The sequence below is a fragment of the Hemiscyllium ocellatum genome, chromosome 23 (genome assembly GCF_020745735.1).
Source record: "Hemiscyllium ocellatum isolate sHemOce1 chromosome 23, sHemOce1.pat.X.cur, whole genome shotgun sequence".
In the NCBI taxonomy this organism is placed as follows: domain Eukaryota; kingdom Metazoa; phylum Chordata; class Chondrichthyes; order Orectolobiformes; family Hemiscylliidae; genus Hemiscyllium; species Hemiscyllium ocellatum.
Window position 1 is genome coordinate 35,526,332 of NC_083423.1, and position 25,261 is coordinate 35,551,592.

Sequence of the window (25,261 nt, forward strand, 5' to 3'; positions counted from 1 at the left end):
TGAGTGACCAAGGTCTTTTCACCAGGGTAGGGGAGTCCAAGAATAGAGAGCATAGGTTTAGGTGAGAGTGGAAATATTTAAAAGGGAACTAAGGGGAAACCTTTTCATGTAGAGGGTAGTCTGTGTATGGAATAAGCTGCCAGAGGAAGTGGTGGAGACTGGTACAGTTACATTTAAAGGCATTTGGATGGGTACATGAAAAATAAGAGTTTAGAGGGATATGGATGAAATGCTGGCAAATGGGACTAGATTAATGTAGGAAATCTGAACAGCGTGAACAAATTGGACTGAATGGTCTGTTTCCATGCTGTATAATTCTATAACTCTAAATATTTTGCAATAAAATCTGCAACCTTAGAGGTAATAAAAGTTCCAATAAGTTCAATGAAATTACTCTGAGGTTAATCACAATATGGTCAATGGTACAGCAGAAGAAGGCGAAAGCTCTGATGGAAATTTAAACATGCAATAGGATGTGAACAGTGAAATTATTTAGCTCAATAAACCTATAGGATATTTGTAAAGACATACTGACAAATTGGGATCATGGGATGCCTGGTATAAAAACCGAAGCTGGTACAACTTGAGAGAAGATTGTCTGAGAGTCGTATTAAAGAACTAATCAAGGGGAGGTGAAGTCAAGGGGAGAGAGAGAAATGCCATTCGAAGGATTTAATCAACAGGACACAATGTCAGGGTGGACAAGAGAGAGAGAGTCAAGTGAAAGATTAAATCAAGAGGTAAGAAGATCAGATCAGGAGTGGAAAAGGAATGGAGAGGCATCTGTCAATGCAATTACGGAAAGATGTAATAAGGAGAAAAAGGTGGAAAGACCTCATTAAAGACAAAGCAGCTGGCTCACTGAACTTTTTGTAACTGTATAAAATGGAGTGCTCAAGCAATGTACTTGTAAAATCCTTATGATCATTCATGAGAGTGGTACTACTCCTTGCATGCTTGTATACCAGAGAGATGATTCATTCTGAACACGAGATGTAACTCTCCGGGCACTCAGTGCTGCAGTATTTATATTTAAGATAGAACTAGGAGATTATTTTGAATAGAAAATACATCCCTCAGACAATCCTCCCCTTTAGCAAACTATTGAATGATGTATGAAGTATAGTGATATTTGTGACAGTGTACTTGACATCCAAATCTATTGAAAATAGAACCTAACATATTTCATTGTCTAATATAGTTTGAGACAGTTTCTTTGGTGAGTATATTTATGATCCACCAAGAAAAATGTTTCCAGATATTATGCAGATAAAGGAATGCAAACTTTTTAAAAGATAAGCAACAACTTGAATTCTTTTAACTTATAGCTTTTTTAAAGCTAAAATAAGTATGAAGAAGTGTTGTAATGAACTTGACACATTAACTCTCCTTCTCCAGAGATGCTGCCAGATCTACTGAGTTTATGCAGCACTTTATTTCAAAGGAGGCCTTTAATACTCAACAAGTAGATGTACAGGTTTCTTTTATGATAAAACAGAATTAGTTATATTAAAAGAAGGTGGCAGATTAATACCTGTGTGAAAGGTTTTGCTCCACAACAGGCTGAAACCACAGTCAAGAAAGTTTGTTTGTCTCAGGTATGGGAAAAAAAACACACAAAAGAGTCACCACTTGGCGCTGATTCCATTTATGCAAAATGTTTGCTGTAAAACACATCATTTAGCATATCCATGTCATGTGATCCTCCTACTTAATGAATCACTTGCCATGTGGCTCACTCATTTTAAACACAGAATGAGCATTGTGTAGTTCTTCCATTCAACTTGGATGTCATGAATCGAATGTATACTTAAACAGACAAGATTCTTATGGATATTGACACATATAAGTTTCTTTGGGGACTTCACCAAGTCAAGGTAAAGTGTGGGACACTCTAGGACTGGATATTAGAGTAAAGAGTTGCCCATATAAGACAGACTCTGGATTAGTGGTGCTGGAAGAGCACAGCAGTTCAGGCAGCATCCAAAGAGCAGCTGCTGCCTGAACTGCTGTGCTCTTCCAGCACCACTAATCCAGAATCTGGTTTCCAGCATCTGCAGTCATTGTCTTTACCTCATATAAGACAGAGATGAGGAGGAATTTCTTCTCTCAGAGGGTGGTGAATCTGTGACATTGTTAACTACAAAGGCATGGAAGGCTGTGCTGTTAAGTATATTCACCATTGAAACAAACACATTTTTAATCAGTAAGGGAATTGAGGGGGATAAGAAAAAGACTGGAAAATGATGTTGAGGATTATCAGATCAGCCATGATCTCATTGAATGAGGGAGTAGATGCTGTCAGCTAAATGGCCTTTTACTGCTCCTATGACTTATATCCTTGCTCCATTGATATATTCAGAATAGTGTCAGCCTCCCAATCATTTATTCCGTTCATTCTATTACTCAATTAGATGGCCTCATTTTATTGTATTTACAGAGGCTTCCCAGTATTACCTGTGCTCCAAATATATTATGGTGTATGTTTGTGGCTTGTGTTGGACATTAATGATCAACATTCTCTGCAACAGCAAGTGGTTTGTTATCTGCCTCTTTGAAGCATTTGCCATTGTACCTGAACCTTTTCATCGGGCTCCCTGCAGCATTACTCTTCACTCATTATACTTCTTCACTGACGAGTGTTCAAAATTGCTGCTGCAGGAATACAATGTTTGAAGGTCCATATGGTCTCCAAACCACACTGCCACTTACCAATATGCTATCATAAAGCAATGAAGAACTGGTATTCATTGACCACTATGTTGAGATTTCTAATCAATCCGTTCAGAGATATTATGACAAATCTCTGAAGCAGGTGGCCTTCTGGTCCAAAGGTATAGACGCTGCCATTGTGTCAGAAAAACCCTTACCTGGGATAGCTTGTATACATATAGATTAATGAGGTGTCCTTGTTCCTTTGGCATGAATGAAATAAATGGTATAATTAAATGTCTAACATTATGCCATCATTGATCAGCCAAATTATCCATTCCATCCAAAATAGAGTCAAGGATGTCAATGAATTTTTCTTTTAATTAAAATTGCTGGTCTCCAGAAAGTCAAAGCCTCAGTACCCAAAATAGAAAATTCCCATCGAACACAAACTGTCAGCACTGTGTATTCCCATGGTAACATCTTGTTTTTGTGCACTTAGTACAAATCTTTGCCTGCTTTTAAATGCTGCAACCATGTGAATCAATACTTTAGCACAAAGTAACGGACCAGAAACTCCCCTATTCCACCAACAGTGACCTGTCATTCTGATCCCACTGGAATTTGTGGGATCGGTATGAGGCTAAGTCTTTGGCATGGATACTGGCACTAACAGTAGCATTTCTAGTGCCCTTCTTTCCATTTCCATAGAAGTGTGAGTCTTTGCTTCTATCTCAGTATTTTTTTTAACTGTGGAACATTCCTTTCAGTTTCCTTTACAGGCAAAGGGGATGATTGATACAGCATTGCTTTAAAAGTAATTAGGGCACTAGGTTGATTGCTTGGCTTAGACACCACCTGAAGGACATAGGGAAACTGACATGCTCTCATTGACTTGGCATATCAGGTGCTACAGAAATTCTGAGTCTCAATGGAGAGCAGAAAACTTCCAATTTTAGTGAGCCTCTGTGAGACCCACTCTCTAGCTCTCAGTTGCCTTAAAAGATGTTATTTTTCTTGGGCTTTGTGATAACAAAGGCCATTAGAACCTCACATAATCTTGTTCGATTATCAACACCACTGGAATAGTCGTGCTATCTATATCACACAGTGTGGATAGTGGAAAATTAATACTGGGCATTTTCAGTCTTGAACTAATAGTGTGAACTTTACATTATATCTCCAAATATTTGCATTGCTCAAAATGAGAATGCTGCATAAAAATCTAAGAAATATACTTATAATTTCATATTAATAGGATTTCTTATTGAATAATAATCCATTGTGAGCTGCTGCAGAATGATTTTCCTCTGATATTTCCAAGACACAAACCAAAGGATAAAAGGATAAAGGCTCATGGCACCAAGTTCCTCTCCATTAGCACTGCATCAAAATCTCTAGTCCTGGATGAGAAGATTGAGCACAAGAACATAAATGCATTTATAATGAGTTTCCTCACTTCCCTAGGTCTACTCTTGGTAGAGGCCAAAACATGCAACAGCCACAGCCTTAATGTTTACAGTATTGTTATGTAAGGGTGGCAAATTCTGAAAGGGTTAATGATTAAGAGTGCCGCAAATATCACTGTGTCATATTGCCTTGGAGAGGGAATAGCTAAAGATTTTGAGAATCTAAGATCTTCCATCTGAGTCTGAGTCATAGTCTCTATAACAATGCTTTTCATATTAATGCCAACATTTACTTGTTTGTTATGAATGAGCTACATTTTTTTAAGATTGGACATTCAAGTACTTTTTTCTCTACCACACTAGACCAAGTAGATCCTGCTGACTTCTACTAGGAAAAACAGTGATGACAGCTGATAGCATTATTAGCAATGGTAATGATTCCAAATCTTGCAACACTTAAGGCACAATCCTTTGGATCAGATACCTATCAGCAATCAAATAGTATGCATATTTATCAAAAGAGCCCATAGTATCAGGACAATAGGCGACATAGAGACATTGGACAAAAACCAGAAGGACCCAGAGCTGGAAATTATTATGGATGCAACATGGCTGTCAAACTTGCAGCAACAGTAAACCTATATTATTTGTTTTTGGATGAAAAATGTTTTCTGTAAGTCCTTCTATTGACTGCTATTAGAAAACCCCTTCCCTCCATATCCAAGTCCCTTCAGCAGAGTTCACATCTGACATAATTTGCATAACAGTTAAAAAATGATTAATGTATATTCATATAACTGGGGCTGATATAGATAACAACAATGTATTCTTAGCAGTGTTTGAACACATTAACTGATTCAGATTCTCAGTAATGAGCTCAGTAATGAACTTATTGACACGAGAAATCTGTGCTATCCTTGTCTTCTTATTCAATGTGCTAATGTGGAAAGGCAAATAAATGTACATTACTCATGGAATGATGTATGACTTATTCTCCCATTGAGTTCCTATTAAGATAAACATCTTTGCTAACTGAAGCATGCAGTACAAAAAAAAGTATAAATAATCAGGATCCAAACAAAATAGTGCCTTTAGAATTTATAAATACAGTTACATCAGATATAATTAATAATCATCATAAAGACTCATAACAAATTCCAGAACTTTTAATTTAGCTGTCTGTTAATCATAACTGTTGGTATTAGCTATCTTCTTTGCAGGATCATTCATACTGGTGAATTTTTAATGATATCATTTTACAAGTAATAGTATCAGAAACTTTTTAAATAATTTGTTCTTCATAATATATATCATAAGCATGCCTATTGTTTTGACAGATGGGCCAATAAAATCTTTGAACATTTTAAACTATGTCTTATTTTATCAGCTTGCAAATGTTTGAAGTTACATTTATGAGTTATTGTAATAATATGGTATATCAATTCATACAATATATTTTTAGTGAGTTTTGTCTATCATCTTTCTTTTTTCACGTGGAATTGATTACATTAGCATTGAGTACCCATTATATAATTCTACAGATTGAATTAGTGTGTCAATTGGATGCCTGACTTACCGTAGTTGTCTTTATTCGCCCACCTGGCTGTGTGCAGGTCCAGCCTGATTTATTCATTAACAAATTGCAACCTTCTCCTTCCAAACACGGAAGCATTTCACACCATTGTCTAGTCTTTACAATTCGTGCTGTAAAACAAAGAATGATTTGCATCACTCCAGTGAAAAATCTCTTAGCCCACCTCATTTATTTTGAAAGTAAGTACAAGTCAGATACTGTGGGTAGAGACATAAAGACGTTTTTCCTTGACTAAAGTTGAGTTTGATTGTTTCTCCATTTATATGCTTTCCTATTCTGTGTTTATGTATTCCATGTAGTTATTCGAGAGTGAGGAGAGGTGTGGGATCTTGTTTGACTTTTGTAAAGAGAGGGCGTAACATTCTTGACACAAGCATTTAACAATGTCTACCATGGACCATGAGAAGCCATTAGCATTTCCACCAAAACAATCGTCCTTGTGACCCCTCAGGGAAGACTGCAAACTTCAATGCCAAAATCAGTTCATGAAATGGAATCAAACCCATTAGGAACTAAGATGAAACTCAGCAATTTATATAATTTTATCCTGCAACACCTTAATTTACATTGAAAGTCTTGCCAATAACAAAGTTGATTTATGCATATACACTGACATACATATGTACACATTTGATGTTGATTCTGGGTGGAATGACCACAACTGTTTGACAAAAATAACTGCATTGATGGATTATCTTTTTTTATAATGGTATAATATAATAGCAGCTTGGATTTCCATCCCCTAGGTGAGGTAGCAATGAATCATTAATACCTATGCTTTTGGCTATGTAATATTGTCACTAACTCAACATAATTTCCTTCCAGATTGCTTATTTTCAAGATTTGGAAATGCCAGTATTGGACTGGAGTGTACAAAGTTAAAAGTTACACAATACCAGGTTACAGTCCAACAGGTTTAATTGGAAGCACTAGCTTTCGGAGCTCTGCTCCTTCATCAGGTGGTTGTCGAGGACACAATTGCAAGGCACAGAATTTATAGCAAAGGTTCACAGTGTGATGTAACTGAAATTATACATTGAAAAATACCTTGGTTGTTTGTTAAGTCTCTCATCTGTTTGAATACCGTGATAGGTTTACTTCTTTCATGTGTAAATCACAAAAACTTCTCAGGTTAACTGTAACAATTAATGTTAGCCAGACAATATGTTGAAGGTGTTAGCCACCTGTGTTCTCTGTCTGTGCTGTAATGTTTAGACTGATTCTAATCTAAAAAGTGAGATAACAGAGTTTTACATGAATTCATGCAGTTTTTGAGCAAAGTATGATGTAACTCTGCAAGTACAAATTCGCCCCATGAACGTATATGTGTGCATGTAGGTCTTTGTGTGTATGTCTGTGTGTACCTGTCTGGGGTGTGGGTTGTGAGTGTGTGAGAGAGTGTATATGCGTGTGTATGTGAGTGTAGAGTGTCTTAAGTCTGTGAGGGGATGCATGTGTGAGTGTGGGAGGGTGTGTGTCCTACAGACACACACATTCCCACATTCACACATGCATCCTCTCACAGACCTCGACCACTCTACACTTACGCACACACATATACACTTTCTCACAGACACTCACAACCCCCCACCCCAGACACACACACTTCTACAGACACACACACTCCAACACTCACACATGCACCCCCTCACAGACTTAGACACTCTACACTCACTTACACATATATGCACTCTCTCACACACTCACAACTCCCCAACCCAGACAGACAGACAGACACACACACACACAAAGACCCACATGCACACATATACATATACGTTTGTGAGGTGAATTTGTACTTGCAGAGTTACATTGTACTTTGCTCAAAAACTGCATGAGTTCATGTAAAACGCTGCTATCTCACGTTTTAGATTAGAATCAGTCTAAACATTATAGCACAGACAGAGAACACAGGGGGCTAACACCTTCAACATATTGTCTGGCTAACACCAATTGTTCCAGTTAACCTGAGAATGTATCTTTTTAAAAAATGTTTTATGATTTACATATGAAAGAAGTGAAACTATTATGCTATTCGAACAGATGTAAAACTCAACAAACAATCAAGGTATTTTTCAATGTATAATTTCAGTTCCATCACACTGTAAACCTTTGTTATAAATTCTAGGTCTTACAACTGTGTCCTCCACAACCACCTGATGAAGGAGCGGCACTCCGAAAGCTAGTGCTTCCAATTAAACCTGTTGGCTCATTTTCAATGCAGTTTGAAGGAGGGATCCTACTTCTCATGTACTTACTAACATTGAGAGGGAGAAAAACCCATTTACGGCGCAGCCTTTAAAAAGACTGTGGCCAGTTAAATGGGAGCATCATTTTTCCCCAAGAACATCTGCAGTAAACTGAGGGAATGTGAGCATCTGGGAGTTCTGCATGATTCTCAGATGAACCACTGGACACTTCTTAAGGAGAAACCAGAAGAGAAAGCTTGTTTGGCACTAAAAGCATGAAGATCCAAGTGCAGTTGCATGAGGCAAAGTGCCAAATGCACCCAAAGCACTTCCACCACCTCAAGAACTTCCAAAAAGGAAAAAAAAATGCAACAACCATATAATGCTAGCAACGGTAAGTCTGAGGACTTTCACCGATAAACAATATCTAATACTCAGGGATCCTCTTGAACACTTTTATTTTTATTTTGTTTTATTTTTCATTATCTATATGTGCAGGTTCTAACTGAGGTCATCCTTTATCATAGCAAATATTTGATGACTTCTATTCAGAATCACACAACTAAATTAACGTCCGTCACACAATATTCAAGGATTTAAGGAAACAATGTTCTATGTTAACTTAGCCTTAGCTCAGCTGGAGAGAAATTCTGATCTCATACTTGTGCCATATCTAAGGTTATCATTTTATACCTTTGTAACATTATTCAACTTTACTCCCATCTCAGTTCATCTGCTTCATCCACATCTTTGCTACTCTTGACTCAACTGTACCAACACACAATCAGCTGGTCTCCTAAATTCCACTTTCTGTAAACTTCAGATCATCCAAAACTCTGCTGCCTATCTCTTAACTTGCAACAAGTTTCATTCTGCTGTCACCCCTATGCTTACAGAACTTCACTGACTTCTGATCAGGTAACATCTTGATTTTAAAATTATCATCCTTGTTTTCAGATTCCTCCATGGCCTTGTTCCTCTCTAATCTCTTCTAGCACAGCAACCCTTCAAGATATCAGCACTTCTCTCAGTCTAGCCTATTGTGTACTCCTTTCATATCTGCTCCAACAATACAGGTTTTGCCTTCAATTCCTTCTGCCCTGAGCTCTGGCATTCTATCCCTCAACTCCGCATCAATCTAGTTCATTTTGTGCCTTTAAAACTCTCCTTAGAGAATTTTTCTATGATGAGACTTTGGTCATCTGACCTAGTATCTCTTTTGTGGCTCGGTGTCCCAGCTGTTTTGTAATGCTGCGGTGAAGTGTTTGCTTCATTATAGTAAAGACACTATTTAAAGGTAAAACATCACACAACACCAGGTTTAATTGGAAGCACACTAGCTTTCGGAGTGACGCTCCTTCATCAGGTGACAGTGGAGGGCTCAATCGTAACACAGAATTTATAGCAAAAATTTGCAGTGTGATGTAACTGAAATTATACATTGAAAAATTGATTGTTAAGCCTTTCATCTGTTAAAATACAGTGATAGTTTCATTTCTTTCATGTGTAAATCACAAAACTTTTTTTTAAAGTTACATTCTTGGGTTAGCTGTTAATCATATTTAAAGGTAAGTTGCTTTTAGTATTTTACGATGCTTGGGAAGAGGATGACATCAATGCCCCTAATTCTGTTAACATTGACTTCTTTCCCCTCAGAAGAGAAGGTGGCTTACTACCAAAGCCAAAATCATACAATCACAGGGGAAGTAACATTAGCAAAGAAAACCACAAGCATACTGGAAGTGGGGTTGTAAATTGGGGCAGGCAGATGCATACTGAGCTGTCACATGACAAAAGTATAATTGCAGCCTACAGAGTATCTGGTATAGACATACAGGACACATGATAAGGTCAATGATGTTGCTCACTACCTGAACTTTAACAGAATGAAAGCTGTTCCTGTTTCTAAATTTGGGTTAGTGGTGATGTTGATGAACAGATGCATTTGGTATTTGCTCCTTGTGATTGTGAGAACCTTAGTACAGGATGACATTTCCTCAGCTTGTTTGAATCGGCACTTGGTAGTGTTGAACTTGAATACTGCTGAAAAAATGGTTTTATTGTCAAAATGTTTCACCTTGTTCCCTTGAGGCCAAACGCGAGAACACCAAATTTCAAACAACCGCAAATTATTTCAAATGATCTGCACCCTCCCATCCTAACTTGTCATGATCACTTGAAATTTGACCTCTTCCAGTTGTTTGGGTTTTAAAGCCTTAGCAATATGTCTCCCTTTTCAGCAATATTTTGTCTGACAAGATCACTTGCGACCTTCATGATCTGTCTGGCAGTGATTATGGTGAGTCTGACTAAGTGATCATGCTGACGCACAGAGGTGGGGGTGGGAGTGACAATGATGCAAATCAGAATTGCAACATTTGGAAAGAAGGTTGTATGGTGTGTAACAAAACATACTTAATAAGAACAAGCTTTGAAAAACAAAACAGAAATAGGAAACAAAGAAAGTTATCCTGGATTGAATTAAAACCTGATGTAAGATGACAAATTCATTTACTGCGTCCTCAAAATTTCTTAGAAACTGTGGTTGCAGGTTGCATATATCAAATCCAGCAGAATATAGAGAGATTCACTGGCAGCTTTAAGAACATTTTCACACTTTTTGGCTGAATTTGCAAAGAAGGTCTGGGTGAGGATCGGAGGTGAGTGGTGCAGGAAGGGAGGGGAGCAATCTGACACCAGTGGTCATTGTCATAGATCATACATCTCTTGTTAATATCATGATTCTGACCCCGGAGTTACTGCCAGATGAATGAGGTTGGGTCACAAGCTGCTACACATCTACAAGAGGCAGGTAGACAAAATTAAGGGACCTGGGATTTTCAGTCGCTCGGCAGACATCCCAGAATGGACCCAGACCAACTTGTGAAGTTCTGGTTAAGAAGAATGTGGGGAAGATATGGTCCACATTTCAACCCAGGAGAGACTCCCAAAGCCTCAGCAGAAAGAGTTACTGGGTCACACCATCCCAAGAAGGGGATTGTCCCTCCAAGATCACATGCAAGTAGCTATGACTACTTTAAAATTAAAAACAAGTGATAATTATATCATTTAAAACTCTCTGCACTGATGGGGAGCACTGAATGGATGGACATGAGGACATATAAAGAGATGTTTAAGGGCACAAAAGTGGAGTAGGTTCCGCAGATGTACGCGAGTTGTTTCAATTTGTGAATAGATCTGCTCCCAAGTAAGGAATTACTTGTCTTTTCATCATGTTGGTGGATGAAAAACTTACCGGGCCTTTCATTCCCTCTGTCTCCATTTTCAAAGTGACATCTCCCAGCTCAGCCAGTGGGCACTCTGATCACTGAATACTTCGGGCGTTTCCCATGTGTCCCCCAGTCCTGACAGCTTGCCTGCTCTGTGTAATTGGGTGACAAGCCCACTTGCTGACCTTTAATTAGCCATTCCTTTGAAAATAGTGGTGATCATATCTGAAACACATCCTCATTGGCTCAGTGGTTAGCACCGCTGCCTCACAGCATCAGGGACCTGGGTTTGATTCTAGTTTTGGGCAAATGTCTTGTGTGGAGTTTGCACATTCTCCCCGTGTCTGTGTGGGTTCCCTCCGGCTGCTCTGGTTTCCTCCTACAGGCCAAAGATGTGCAGGTTAGGTGAATTTGCCATGCTAAATTGTCCATAGTGTTCAGGGATGTGTAGGTTAGGTGCATTAGTCAAGGTTAAATATAGATTTGGATGGGTTACTGTTCGGAGGGTCGGTGTGGACTTCTTGGGCTGAAGGGCCTGTTTCCACACTGTAGGGATTCTATCAAAAAAATAATCACAGAGTCAGGTCCCAGAACTTCTCTCCGCTTTGAGTTTCTGTCACCTGGACAAAGATTTTGCCCTTTGTATTTGTAAAGCTGCCCACTAAAATCAATGTTTATATTTGTAATGGTTATGTCCATCAATCCAGCTTTCTCCAGAGCTGGTTCTGCAACATTGAGAAATAATTACTCAATTTCAATTGTTCTAATTGAATGAGAAGGAAATTCTGTTGTGTCCACAGGAAGGGAAGCAACTTCAAAGGTTTGCCAACAATGAGAAACTGAAAAAAAAGGTTCAAGTTAAAATATCTTGAAGTGGGGCAGGATCAGCTGTACAGCCAATAGCCATGCAGGCTAATAGACCACAATTAAAAGGACAAAGTGGCGCAGAAAGTTCAAAGGAAAGAATGCTACACCAGACTAAGGCCTCAGACTCCTGAGAAACAAGGACACTTTCAATTGCCCCATAGTCTCCAGGGATGTGCAGGCTAGGTGGATTAGCCATGGTAAATGTGGGTTACAGGATGATGGGGTGGGGGGGGGGGGGCGGGAGGGGAGGAAGGAGGCAGGGGCTGGGTTTGGGTGGGATGCTCTTCAGAGGGTCTGTGTAGACTGGATGGGCTGAATGATTTCTTTTCGTGCTGTAGTAATTCTTTGATTTCACAGACAAATGTAATGATACTGAAAACTGTCAGTTCCTCTTTGATAGCAACTTCACTTCCAGCATAACATGTTTTATTTACTGAGCGAACAAACCTAACAGCCAAGCTGCTGCTAAACAAAAAAGTATTTACAGCAATTCTGTTGCATTCCACTTCACATCTTTTTGTTGAATAGAACTTTTATATGCTTAACTAATGCTAATTAGTCATTTTACTTCCCAGCTTTCTGATTTCAACTCATACATTAACAAACTGCAAGAGGAAAGGTTGGCACATATTTCTGAATACATAATTTTCTGACATCGGGTGAAAGTGTGACCAATAAATAGATTGGTGTTTTGCTAATGTATTGGTTTTCAAACAGCAAGGACAAAAAAATCTATTCGAAGATTTTCAATGGCCTTGCACATTGTGAGACATGCGATGTGGTGATTTATAATAAAAGCAATGTGATACCAAGTTGCAAGAATCAATAATGAGACCACTGATTGTAAACAGTGTTATACCATGTGATGCATCATCTATTCTTCTTGTCCAGGCATTTACTACGGTAACTGAACAAGAAAAGATGTGTTTAATTATCTAGTATTCTGGAACATTAACCAATGTTTCTGGAGGTTGAATTTCATGGCTGGTCACTTCCATCAATCTGTATGTCTTTAGCTATGTCTCATGTTTTCCCATGTTCCCTACTGCAAGCCCCACACACCAGACCTTGTCATCACGTGCTACTACCAATGTCAGTTACTAATAGTCCCCATTAGCAGTTATTGATTCTCCCAGGCTGACCTTTACCCATTCCTCTGTCTTCCCAACAGGTTCTCTCTCTCTTTCTCTCGGTTCCAACTCCTCCTGATTTTATTCTGCATTCCTTAATTCACAGATTCAATAATACCTGTAATGTTTATATATACCAATGCCAGGTATTCACTGGAGCAGTGTTGACTAGAGACCCATATTGGGATAATGTAAAATCCTCAGCACAGCTGACTTTGTGAGATTTGCCCAGGAAATTGAATATTGCAATAAGCAATTCTCCTGTATCCTCCAACATTTAAAACTTAAAAGGGACCTAAGGGGCAACTTTTCCACACAGAAAGTGGTGCGTGTATGAGCTGCCAGAGAAAGTGGTGCAGGCTGGTACAATTACAACATTTAAGAAGCAATTGGATGGGTATTTGCATAGGAAGGGTTTAGAGGGATATGAGCCAAGTGCTGGCCTACTTTAGGATATCTGATTGGTATGCAGGAGTTGGACCAAAGGGTCTGTTTCCATGCTGTACATCTCTATGACTTTATGTTTGGGTAAGTTCATGGAGGGAAAGGTTTAGAGGGATATGGGCCAAATGCTGGCAAAATGGATGAGATTAATTTTGGATAGTCAGCATGGACTGGTTGGACTGTGGCCCTGAGAATGTTACAGCTTTAAGGAAGGCTGTTTGAAGTATGTTACAAGATGGGGAAGGGTAATGCTAGGCATCTGGGAAGGGGATTCTGGATTAGTGGTGCTGGAAGAGCACAGCAGTTCAGGCAGCATCCGAGGAGCAGTAAAATCAACATTTCGGGCAAAAGCCCTTCATCTGGGAAGGGGAGACAGTTTCTGACTGGATGGTGAGAATCCCACAATGTGGAAGGGCCCATTGCCAGTTTCCTAATATACAGAACCATGACCTCAGCAAATAGCGCTCTTTCCAAATCATGGGAAATGTCTCAACTCCGGATTTTACTGTGGCTTTGGCACATGATGTTTGATTGCATTTGGGAGGAGCGGTCAGTGTGTAGGAGTACTTAAAGGAGAGGCTGTGAAAGCACCAATGAGTGAAGAAAAACTACGAGGTAACAGGTCCCTCAGCTGGGCAATGTTCTGGGATCTCGCAGCACAGGAGGCGTTCTTGGATGCGGAAGTGGTATCTGAAGTAGAACAACTCAGGGTCGAAAAATGTGGCACTGGAAAAGCACAGCAGGTCAGGCAGTATCCCAGGAGCAGGAGAGTTGACTCAGAGTAGAGCATGAAGGACCAGTGACATGAAGGGCCTGGTGAGATCTAGGCACAGATTTGGTGCTTCGTATGGGTAATTCAGCTGGTGGTGAGTAAAAGCTAGGTAAAAACAATGACTGTCGATGCTGGAAACCAGATTCTGGATTAGTGGTGCTGGAAGAGCACAGCAGTTCAGGCAGCATCCGAGGAGCAACAAAACCGACGTTTCGGGCAAAAGCCCTTCATCAGGAATAAAGCAAAAGCTGACAAATTGATTAAGTCCTCAATGGACCTCCTCGTACTGTATTTACTTAGTGAGATAGCAAGATGGAAAGAAATATTTCTCCATCGCCGATTCACCCAATTATGTCTTCTTCTACGTGGTTAAAACCAGCTTCAGAGTCAGTGCATGTGAAAAGCAAACATGAAGTGCAAGTCTATATGTATAAACATTACATAATACTTTCAAATACCACAGAATGCAGCCAAAAAAGGATCTATTTTATCTATAATTCCCTTCCACTCTCATTTTTGGACTTAGTGCAGCATCATTACCACAATCCTCCAAGGGATTAAGTCAAAATGTGAAAGACTGGATAGCAGATTGCCTATACCACCATCTCCAGATAGGAAGCAAAGTTCAGAAATACAGAATGCCATTGAAATACACATACTAATAAACACAACAGAGCTAGTAAAAGGTATACCATGACTTCTCAGTCTAATTGCATTTCTATTTGACTGATGGTATGATCTTTTTGTGATGTTGAAATCTGAGAAATAAATAATTATGTTTGAAAATCCTATTTCTCAATAATGGGAATTATGGAGCTAAGATTCTGCCAGAAAGCAAACCTCCCCAACATGCATCGACTGTGGCAGGTCATGAGGTGCCTATGTCTCCTGGATTCAAGAGTGTTGAGTGTGTTTGTGAAAGACCTGAAAGGCAATAAAGTATTTCTTCAATCTTGACAATATCAATAAACCCTGTCATCCTGATTGTGTTAGCAATCTTTTCCAACACGATCCAGTGATATCTAATAGCAATACCTCAGAGTGCTACATTCTATAACATTGCCATCTCCAATCAATAGTTTTGGGAAAACAATAACCTTTGTGGCCAAACAAGCTTCAGATTTTTCTACTTCTAATGTTTTCCAGCAAAGGAATGAGTTAATCCATAAAACACATTATTGATGACACGTGTAGTTTGTCTGCAAATATAAGCAAGTACAAGATCTGGCAATGACATAAATCAATGGTCGTAGAACTTGACGTCCAATTCGTGAAAAAATACACCATCAACTGGAACAGGGGATTAAAGATCAAGAGGTTTACATATGGGCTAGGTAAATTATTTTGCTGCTTTTGCATCCTCTGTCAATTAGGCACATACACAAACAAAGCTGCCACCTGTTTGCCTCTGCAAACAGTATATCACAATGCTCTAAATGTGTTACACTCCCTGGAAAATGACTAACATCCGAGAAGAATAAAATCTGTAACAATGTAGATGCCAGCACGACTTTTTAAAGTGGAATTATAAAGGCTTCAGAATGTTTCCCAAACAATGTGCGCACGTTTAACACCACCATTTATGTTCTTGTATGAATGTTCACAGAGATATCGTCCAAAAACTAAAACATTTAGAAAAATCTGTTGCAGAACCACATTGGTTGCTTCCCTCTGTTCTCTTCACCTGCAGTAAAACATGTTCAAAATATCCTATGTCGCTGACTTTGCAGATAAGCTCACTGCACCTGTACATTGTATTGAACTGTACTTGTTGGACTTGCAAGATAAAAACATATTTTACGTTAAAACACCGCAGTTCAATGTAGCTCACTCTCCTCATTAAGTATCATAATAATTAACAGAATCATTCATAAATCCTGTGGATTATCTCCTTTTATTAGGTCTTGCATGATTTTGCATTTACATTACTTTATTTAAGCAGACTTCACATTCAATGTCAATCAGGGCAAACCAAACTGCATGCTCTAAATAGATTTTCTTATATCCTATTTAGCTTCTATACTAGAAAATGAATGAGCTGAAAAATGTGTTGCTGGAAAAGCACAGCAGGTCAGGCAGCATCCAAGGAACAGGAGAATCGACGTTTTAGGCATAAGCCCTTCTTCAGGAATCATGCCCAAAACGTTGATTCTCCTGCTCCTTGGATGCTGCCTGACCTGCTGTGCTTTTCCAGCAATACATTTTCAGCTCTGACCTCCAGCATCTGCAGTCCTCACTTTCTCCTGGAAAATGAATGGCCACACATGTAACAATTCTGCTGTGTAATGTACTGCTATTATCTCAATTGTGGTGTTGGAGAAAATGTATCTTAGAAACATTAGGTTAGAAAAATGTTGAGTCTGTTTATTGCATCATAGAAACTAGGCACAGGATTAGGCAATTCAGTCTCCTGCTCCGTTACTCAATAGGAACATGGCGGATCCTCTATCTCAATAGCATATTCCCGCTTTTTCCCCCAAATGAAGCTATTTGAAATTTAAATGTTTATCTATCTCTTTCTTGAATATATTATTTATAAAATCAAGAGGGGTAAACAGACAAGATGTTTTCCCTGGGGTGGAGGGAGGAACTCTAAAACTAGAGGACATAGATTTAGGGTGAACGGGGAAAGATTTAAAAGGGAACTAAGAGGCAACGTTTTCACGCAAAGGGTGGTGCGTGTATGGAATGAGCTGCCAGAGGAAGTGGTGGAGGCTGGTACAATTACAACATTCAAAAGGCATCTGGATGGGTATATGAATAGGAGTGGTTTAGTGGGATATGGCCAAGTGCTGGCAAATGGGACTAGATTGATTTAGAATATCTGGTCGGCATGGATGAGTTGGACCGAAGGCTGTTTCTGTGCTGCACCTCCCTATGACATTATGAGTCTATATTCAGAGAGTTGGACTCAACAGCCTTCTACGTTAGAGAATTCCACAGATTCACAATCCCTTGAGTGAAGAATTTCTGCCTCAATTCAATCCAAAATGGCTCGCCCATATCCTGAGAGAACAGCCATAGCATTAAAACTTACATACCAACATAAAGTGAATTATGACATTAAATGTGCATTCAAGTAGTATTGATGAAGGAGGAACAATGGAAATTTTGAGACATTGGGGATCATGATGCTCAGTTGAACCATCACAGACAATCTTCAAGGGACCAATTATTCTTTCACTGCACATCAACTTTTGTTGGTATGTGTTCGTAATTCTTTTTAACATGGGAATCAAGCATTGTTTCTCATTTATTCTGGCAGGAGTATTGTGCATCTTTGACATAACATTTACAGGAAGCCTTTTGATGATATACTTGTATAGTTTGATAACGTTTAAAAATCATGTCAAATCAGGATTTTTTTTTAAGTCACTGGGAGCAGATAATGATGTGCTCTGATCATTTATTTGGCAGAGGTCCATGCTTTCTTTTATAGAAATGCGTTCACTAATTTGGTTAAAAATCACACAACTCTAGGATACAGTCCAACAGGTTTGGATTGATTTGAGTGAGATGACTTATGGGGGTGACCAGAAAGGTTGCTCACACTTTTTGCTTGTTTCTAAAGGGGTATAGTTTCCGAAGTAGTCTGACTCATACCTTCCTTATAGCTATTCACTTAGATGTGTATGGTAGGAAATGTAAGGCTTTGCCACAAGATGAGATGTGCCTTTTTCTAAATAGTAATGAAAGACTGTACATCTCAAAACAATGGATGTTTTTTAAGGGACTGGACTAAAAGTAAAGTTGATGAAAAAAATCACCATGAAGCAGCTTTGATATGGTCTACTCTGCTCCTGTTTCTTATGCTGTTAAATAATATGTGGAAAACCACCATCTGAATACAGCCTCTGGACAGTCCTTGGTGAGGCAGAAGGAAACTGTGAGGTCTTTCCAAAGTAAGATATTTTAGGAAGTGTCAGAGTTGATCCCTCTGCCTTTATGTCGTGATTGTGAGAGTCATTCCCTCAAGTTTTTTTTTGTTATTCCATTTTTAGATCATTTGATAATTACAGGATTAATGTTCTCCTGAATCAACAGATAGAACTTCAGTTGAACAGTCCATACTGAAGGTGACATGCTGACACTTCAATACTCTCTCATTCACGTGCTGTTGTGATAATCGAGACAATGAGTGCAAAGTCTAGTTGGCATGCAAAGCTAAACTGAAAAGATATTCAACCAATTGAACGATTTTGACAACTGGACACTTTCCCTTCATAAATCAAACCACACTGTGGGAAACTTGCATTTAGCTTGGTATTTTAATGGAAGAAAAAACCCTCATTTTACCAGCCAATGTTTATTATTACAAGGCCATTCATTGTGATTTAATGTGTAAAATATGCAAAACATTTTATTACACCAATGAAAGAATGACAGAAACTATCATAATTCATTTAATAAGCTTTATTCACAGTCTTCATTTCAAAAGCATTTGGATTTCAAATATGTTTCCTTGATACACATGAGAAATAAAAGCATTTAGCTCATTTTTAATTTGCTCTGTGTGAAAGCATGTTTATTTTGTCTTTGTTCCATCTTCACATTTTAGCAGGCTGTGAACTACTTTTCAAAGATTCTTTCTGACCACATTTAATTTCTAATTAAATCATTTGAAGCATTGTTCAATGAGTATAAATTTGAAATGATTATGATCGCACAATCCACAGCACCACCATCACCACCTGCTTCCCCACCCTCCACCCCACAATACTTATCTTGAAGTCTCAGTCCATGAGACAGATGGCCTGAAATTGTGTCTCATTTTTGGACTTGCCTCTGGAGATGTAGCAAGAGATAGCAGCTCAAAAAGAGAACTAAGAAGATGCATAGTCTCACAACAATGGATTATAATACATGGAGGGTCAGTACGGGTGGCTCAGTGGTTAGCATTGCTGCCTCACAGCACCAGGGATCCGGGTTCGATTATAACCTCAGATGACTGTCTGTGTAGAGTTTGCACGTTCTCCCTGTGTCTGCATGGCTTTCCTCCTCGTGTTCCAGTTTCCTCCCACAGTTCAAAGATGTGAAATGGTCATACTGAACTACCGATAGTGTTCAGGAATGTGTATTAGTCAGGGGTAAATGTAGAGTAATAAGGTAGGGGAATAGGTTTGGGTGGGATACTCTTCGGAGGGTTGGTGTAGACTTGTTGGACCGAAGGGCCTCTTTCCACAGTGTAGGGATTCTATTACTTACAGATATTTTTAACTTCGAAGTTTTTGTCAACAAAAGACATACAAGCCAAAAGATCACTGAGAATGTAAGTTCAGTGGCTGTCTACAGAATCCTTGCGGAGATTAAACTAAGTTCTAAGAGAAACCATATGACTAAACAGTGTCATAGGAAATTCCACAGTAACAGTTTGAAGGAAGAGATATCATTCCAAAAACTGAACTATAATCTCCTGTAGCTCAATGCCCTCAAATTCATATGGTCCATCTCAGATACCACCCTCCACTTTCTTGACCTCACCATATCCTGCAACAGTCTTCAGATGGAGGTCTACTATAAACCTACAGACTCTCATAACTACCTGGATTAAAGCTACTCCCACCCAGTATCCCGCAAGACATCCATCCCTCTGTTATAGTTGTGTCCATTGTCTTGACGAATAATTAAAGACGAGGAAATTCAGAGAAGTAATTCCTTGGCACTGTGGATAAGTCTGGAGCTATTATGTCCAAAGAACTGATGGAATGTAATGTAGATATAGAGGATCCCTCCACAGCTTCCCTCATGAATACCTTTGTCCAGCCCAAATGTATTAATGTTTATAAAGAGCCAATTTAATCAAGAGTTAAATAAAGAAGGAGTTTATAATTTACTAAAACATAATTCCTCTGTCTCCACCGCAAATGATCTGACGAGGAGCTGTTCCACCCTCGAGCATCCCAAATGTCCACCTATTTTGAACAACGTGCTTTTCCTCCCTCCATCATTTAGACACCCTCCATTGTACCACCTCCATTCCCCGTTTCACTGATCTAAACCCCCCCCAATGCAATAAAGACAGAGTACCCATTGTCCTCACTTACCACTCAACCAGTCTCTGCATCCAACGCATCATCCCCAAACACATCTATCAACTTCAAATAGACCCCACCACCAAGAACATCTTCCTCTCCCTATCCCTTTCTGCCTTCAACAAGGACCGTTCCTTCTGACAGTCCTTGGTTCACCCCACCCCCGCCCCGAACTCCCGGGTACCTTCCCCTGCAACCGGAAAATCTACCAGTACAGCAACCCCCTCACCTCCACCCAGGGCCTAAACAGTCCTTCTGGGTGAGACAGAGGTTCACCTGCCTCTCCTCCAACCCAGTTTACTGCATTGGGTGCTCCCGGTATGGTCTTCTCTACATTCTCCACTCAGGGAATGGCTCACCAAGCATTGCAGCTGGGCCCGCAGGGGCCGACCGGACCTCCCAGTCACCATACATTTCAATTCCCCCTACCACCTCCTTTCTGACATGACCACCCTTGGCCTCTTCCATTGCCAAAACAAACCACAGCTCCTACTGGAGGAACAGCACCTTATCTTCCGCCTGGGCACCCGACAGCCCAAAGGACTCAACATTGAGTTCTCCAATTTCAAATAACATCCCTCCCCATTCTCCCGACTCCCTTCCCAGCCCCTCTCCCACCCATCCACTGCTCTCTGCCACCAACCAGATTTCTTTTTCACATTGACCAACATGGTCGTACCCTCTGGCTGTCATCACCCACCCCCACTTCACCACCCTGGCCTTGCTTCCCCCTTTATGTGCAGCTCCCCTTACACCCACCTCTCCCCCAGCCATCCTAAAGAAGGGTCACACCCGAAACATTGACTTCTCCACCTCCTGATGCTGACTGCCTTGCTGTGTTCTTCCAGCCTCCTACCTGTCTACTTTGGATTCCAGCATCTGCAGTATTTTTTGTCTCTGATAACTTCCTCTCAGCAGAAAACCATATTCTGTGGATTGTGTCCCAGATTGCAGACTTGGTATGAGATCAAAGACAGTCAGTTCTGGATGAAAAACATTTTTGTCTTTTAGCTTTCCAGGGTTATGCAGGAAAGGTGGTCAAAAACATTCTACATCCCTTGATTTATGGATGCCATACTGGTGACATGCTGGCTTGGCTCTGAATTCCATCTGTGCTAAAGTGTGCTGTGAGGGACACCGTTTAGAACTCTCACTGGACTCCTGTGTGTGTGCAGGTAAAAAGAAAGAAAGTTGTTCACTTTGATTTGAAAACAATTCAGCAAAGCCACTGTTGAAGGAAACTGGACATATTCCTTTCTCCTAACTGCAGAGTCAGAAAACTCTACACCAATACTGAACTGATAATACAACAGTACCTGAATTACCCACCTTAATAGCTCTACTGTTTCACAATCTACTCAGTATGTACAAGCTAAAGATTGATTCATATCCTTTATGCCTTATAGTTGGTATATGTCATGTTGGGACAGTGTCTCTTTAAGAGGTGAGTCACATTACTGAGTTATTAGCCAGGCTGCAGGCTTGGTTTGAATTTACAAAACACACAGCTATGGAATGAGAACTTCCCTTGTTACATTCTTTTGTCCTGAATGGTGCTCAGTAACTGCCCAATACAGAAGAATATATAAATATATTTTGACTTTTACTTTGTGAATACACCTCTCATTTCTAATGTGTGCCACATTTTGTTGCCTTATCCCATGTTTTAGTAAATTATAAACTCCTTCTTTATTTAACTCTTGATTAAATTGGCTCTTTATAAACATTAATACATTTGGGCTGGGCAAAGGTATTCATGAGGGAAGCTGTGGAGGGATCCTCTACATCTACATTACATTCCACCAGTTCTTTGGACATAATAACTCCAGACTTATCCACAGTGCCAAGGAATTACTTCTCTGAATTTCCTCGTCTTTAATTATTCATCGAGACAATGGACACAACTATCACAGATATGATAAATGCTATGTTCAATTAATTCCAAATCCCAGAGTGCATAGAGACTGTTTACAGCTGCATACTTAGTGGGGAGTGACCAATATCAAATTGTCACCCCATTATCCACACTCAAACAGACTAACATCATGTATGGTACATGCGACCAAATCAATAATCATTAAGTGTCAAGCTACAAAGTAGGATTTTCACATTGCTGCATTTTTGTCCAACACCAATGGGAACCATCCTTAGGACAACTTATGTTTGGAGTACATGTTTAAATGACCTTGCTCAGAAATTAATTGTCTGACTATTCTGAGATACAAGACATTATTCTTCAGAGAGAGTTGTATAGTAAAGATACATAATGGGCAGGCCTGAAATGTCAACTCTCCTGCTCTTCAGATGCTGCCTGACCTGCTATGCTTTTCCCAGTATGGCAGTTTATCAACTCTGACTTGTCCAGCATCGGCAGTCCTCACTATCTCCTAGTTGCCACAAACCATACTGCGAAGCCTCTCCCAAGGATGCTCATCTTAAGGTCCTCCCTCAACAATGATCTCAGGAAGTCTCTTTCCAACTGCAACCCCCTGGTCATCTCCTCTGTCTTAAAGCTCTTCAACCACATCCTGAAACAATCCCGTTACTACAGCCACGTCTTCTATTAAACCGACTTATCCCCCATGGACAACATTAAGACCGTCTCTATTTGGATCAAACTGGTACAACCGATACTTACACCAAATCCAAAGTCTCCAAAAGAGACCTGATGAAGGGCTTATGCCCAAAACGTTGACTCTCCTGCTCCCCAGATGCGCCTGACCTACTGTGGTTTTCCAGCACAACACCTCATCAACTCAGCCGTAGAGTCATAGAGTCACAGAGTCATAGAGATGTACAGCATGGAAACAGACCCTTTGGTACAACCTGCCCATGCCGACCAGATGTCTCAACCCAATCTAGTCCCACCTGCCAGCACCCGGCCCATATCCCTCCAAACCCTTCCTGTTCATATCCCATCCAAATGTCTCTTAAATGTCCCAATTGTACCAGCCTCCACCACTTCATCTGGCAGCTCATTCCATACCCGTACCACCCTCTATGTGAAAAAGTTGCCCCGTAGGTGTCTTTTATATCTTTCCCCTCTCACCCTAAACCTTGTTTCGGACTCTCCCACCCCAGGGAAAAGACTTTGCCTATTTATTCCAACCATGCCCCTCATAATTTTGTAAACCTCTATAAGGTCACCCCTCAGCCTCCGCCACTCCAGGGAAAACAGCCCCAGCCTGTTCAGCCTCTCCCTATAGCTCAAATCCTCCAACCCTGGCAACATCCTTGCAAATCTTTTCTGAATCCTTTCAAGTTTCACAACATCCTTCCAATAGGAAGAGACCAGAATTACATGCAATATTCCAACAGTGTCCTAACCAATGTCCTGTACAGCTGTAACATGACCTCCCAACTCCTGTACTCAATACTCTGACCAATAAAGAAAAGCATACCAAATGCCTTCTTCATTTTCCTATCTATCTGCGAATCCACTTTCAAGGAGCTATGAACCTGCACTTCAAGGTCTCTTTGTTTAGCAACACTCCCTCAGACCTTACCATTAAGTGTATAAGTCCTGCTAAGATTTGCTTTCCAAAAATGCAGCACTTCGCATTTATCTGAATTAAACTCCATCTGGTCAAGATCCTGTCATAATGAACAAACATGTATATAAATACTAAAAGTACCCAATGAGCAGAATATGCATGCTAGAAATACAGATACAATTACTTGGATAACAGTAAATATTTCAAGAAAATGTAACTCGCTCAGATCATACAAATTCATTATTGACCACGATGTAATATTGCAAAGGTACGGAAACCAGATGAGACCAATGTACAGCAATTAATCATGCATGAAGATGGCGAGGAAACAGACTACAATAATGTTAATGGTATGGTAATGTTGAATATCTTCAAACAATGTAAGATAACCAAGTTGTGAGACACGTAGGGTAGGTAATGGTTTACTGGTATACTTGCTGGACTATTAATCCAGAAATGTTCTGGGTACTTGGGTTTGAATCCTGCCATAGCAGATGGTAGAATATGAATTCAATAATTATTTGGAAATAAGAGTCTAATGATGATCATGAAACCATTGTCACTTGTCAGGAAAAACCCATCTGGTTCACTAATGTTCTTTAGGGAAGGAAACTGCCATCCTTGCCTGGTCTGGCCTACATGTGACTCCAGGCCCACAGCAATGTGAATGACTCTTAACTGCTCTCTGGGCAATTAGAGATGGGCAATAAATGCCAGCCTAGCCAGCAAAGCCTTATTCCATGAAGACTGTGTGAAGATTTGTAGCTCGGGTGTCCATTGTTGTGGTTCTGTTCGCCGAGCTGGAAGTTTTTGCTGCAAACGTTTCGTTCCCTGGCTAGGGAACATCATCAGTGCTATTGGAGCCTCCTGTGAAGCGCTGCTTTGATGTTTCTTCCGGTACTTATATTGGTTTGTTCTTGCTGCTTCCGGGTGTCAGTTTCAGCTGTAGTAGTTTGTATGTGGGGTCCAGGTCGATGTGTCTGTTGATGGATGTTCTTGCCGTTTCCGGGTGTCAGTTTCAGCTGTAGTGGTTTGTATATGGGGTCCAGGTCCATGTGTCTGTTAATAGACACATAGACCTGGACCCCACATACAAACTACTACAGCTGAAACTGACACACGGAAGCGGCAAGAACAAACCACTATAAATACCGGAAGAAACATCAAAGCAGCGCTTCACAGGAGGCTCCAATAGCACTGATGATGTTCCCTAGCCAGGGAACGAAACATTATTCCATGAAGGAATAAAAGGAAACCAAGTGTAATAGAGGACTCCTTATGCCTCTCCAGAAGCGTAAGGAGATACAGAGTTGTCAGACCTCCAAAGCATTACAATTAAATTTGAAATGTTAATTTTGTAAACCTCTGAAATCCCCTTGAGCCATGCAGAACCATAATAACACCCTTGGGGATACTGTAGTATCACAGCATTACTTACCCCATTGTTC

At 40.0% G+C, this 25,261-nt stretch overlaps 1 protein-coding gene across 7 annotated transcripts in view; it reads right to left on the bottom strand.

Moving 5' to 3' along the window:
- Window positions 1-25,261, bottom strand: part of tafa5a (TAFA chemokine like family member 5a) — a 475,664-nt gene that overhangs the window by 113,357 nt on the left and 337,046 nt on the right. For all 7 annotated transcript variants that reach the window (XM_060842860.1, XM_060842856.1, XM_060842862.1 and 4 more), the window contains exon 3: window positions 5,638-5,765. In XM_060842860.1, the coding sequence (XP_060698843.1) occupies window positions 5,638-5,765 (128 nt within the window). The remainder of the gene's footprint in view (window positions 1-5,637; window positions 5,766-25,261) is intronic.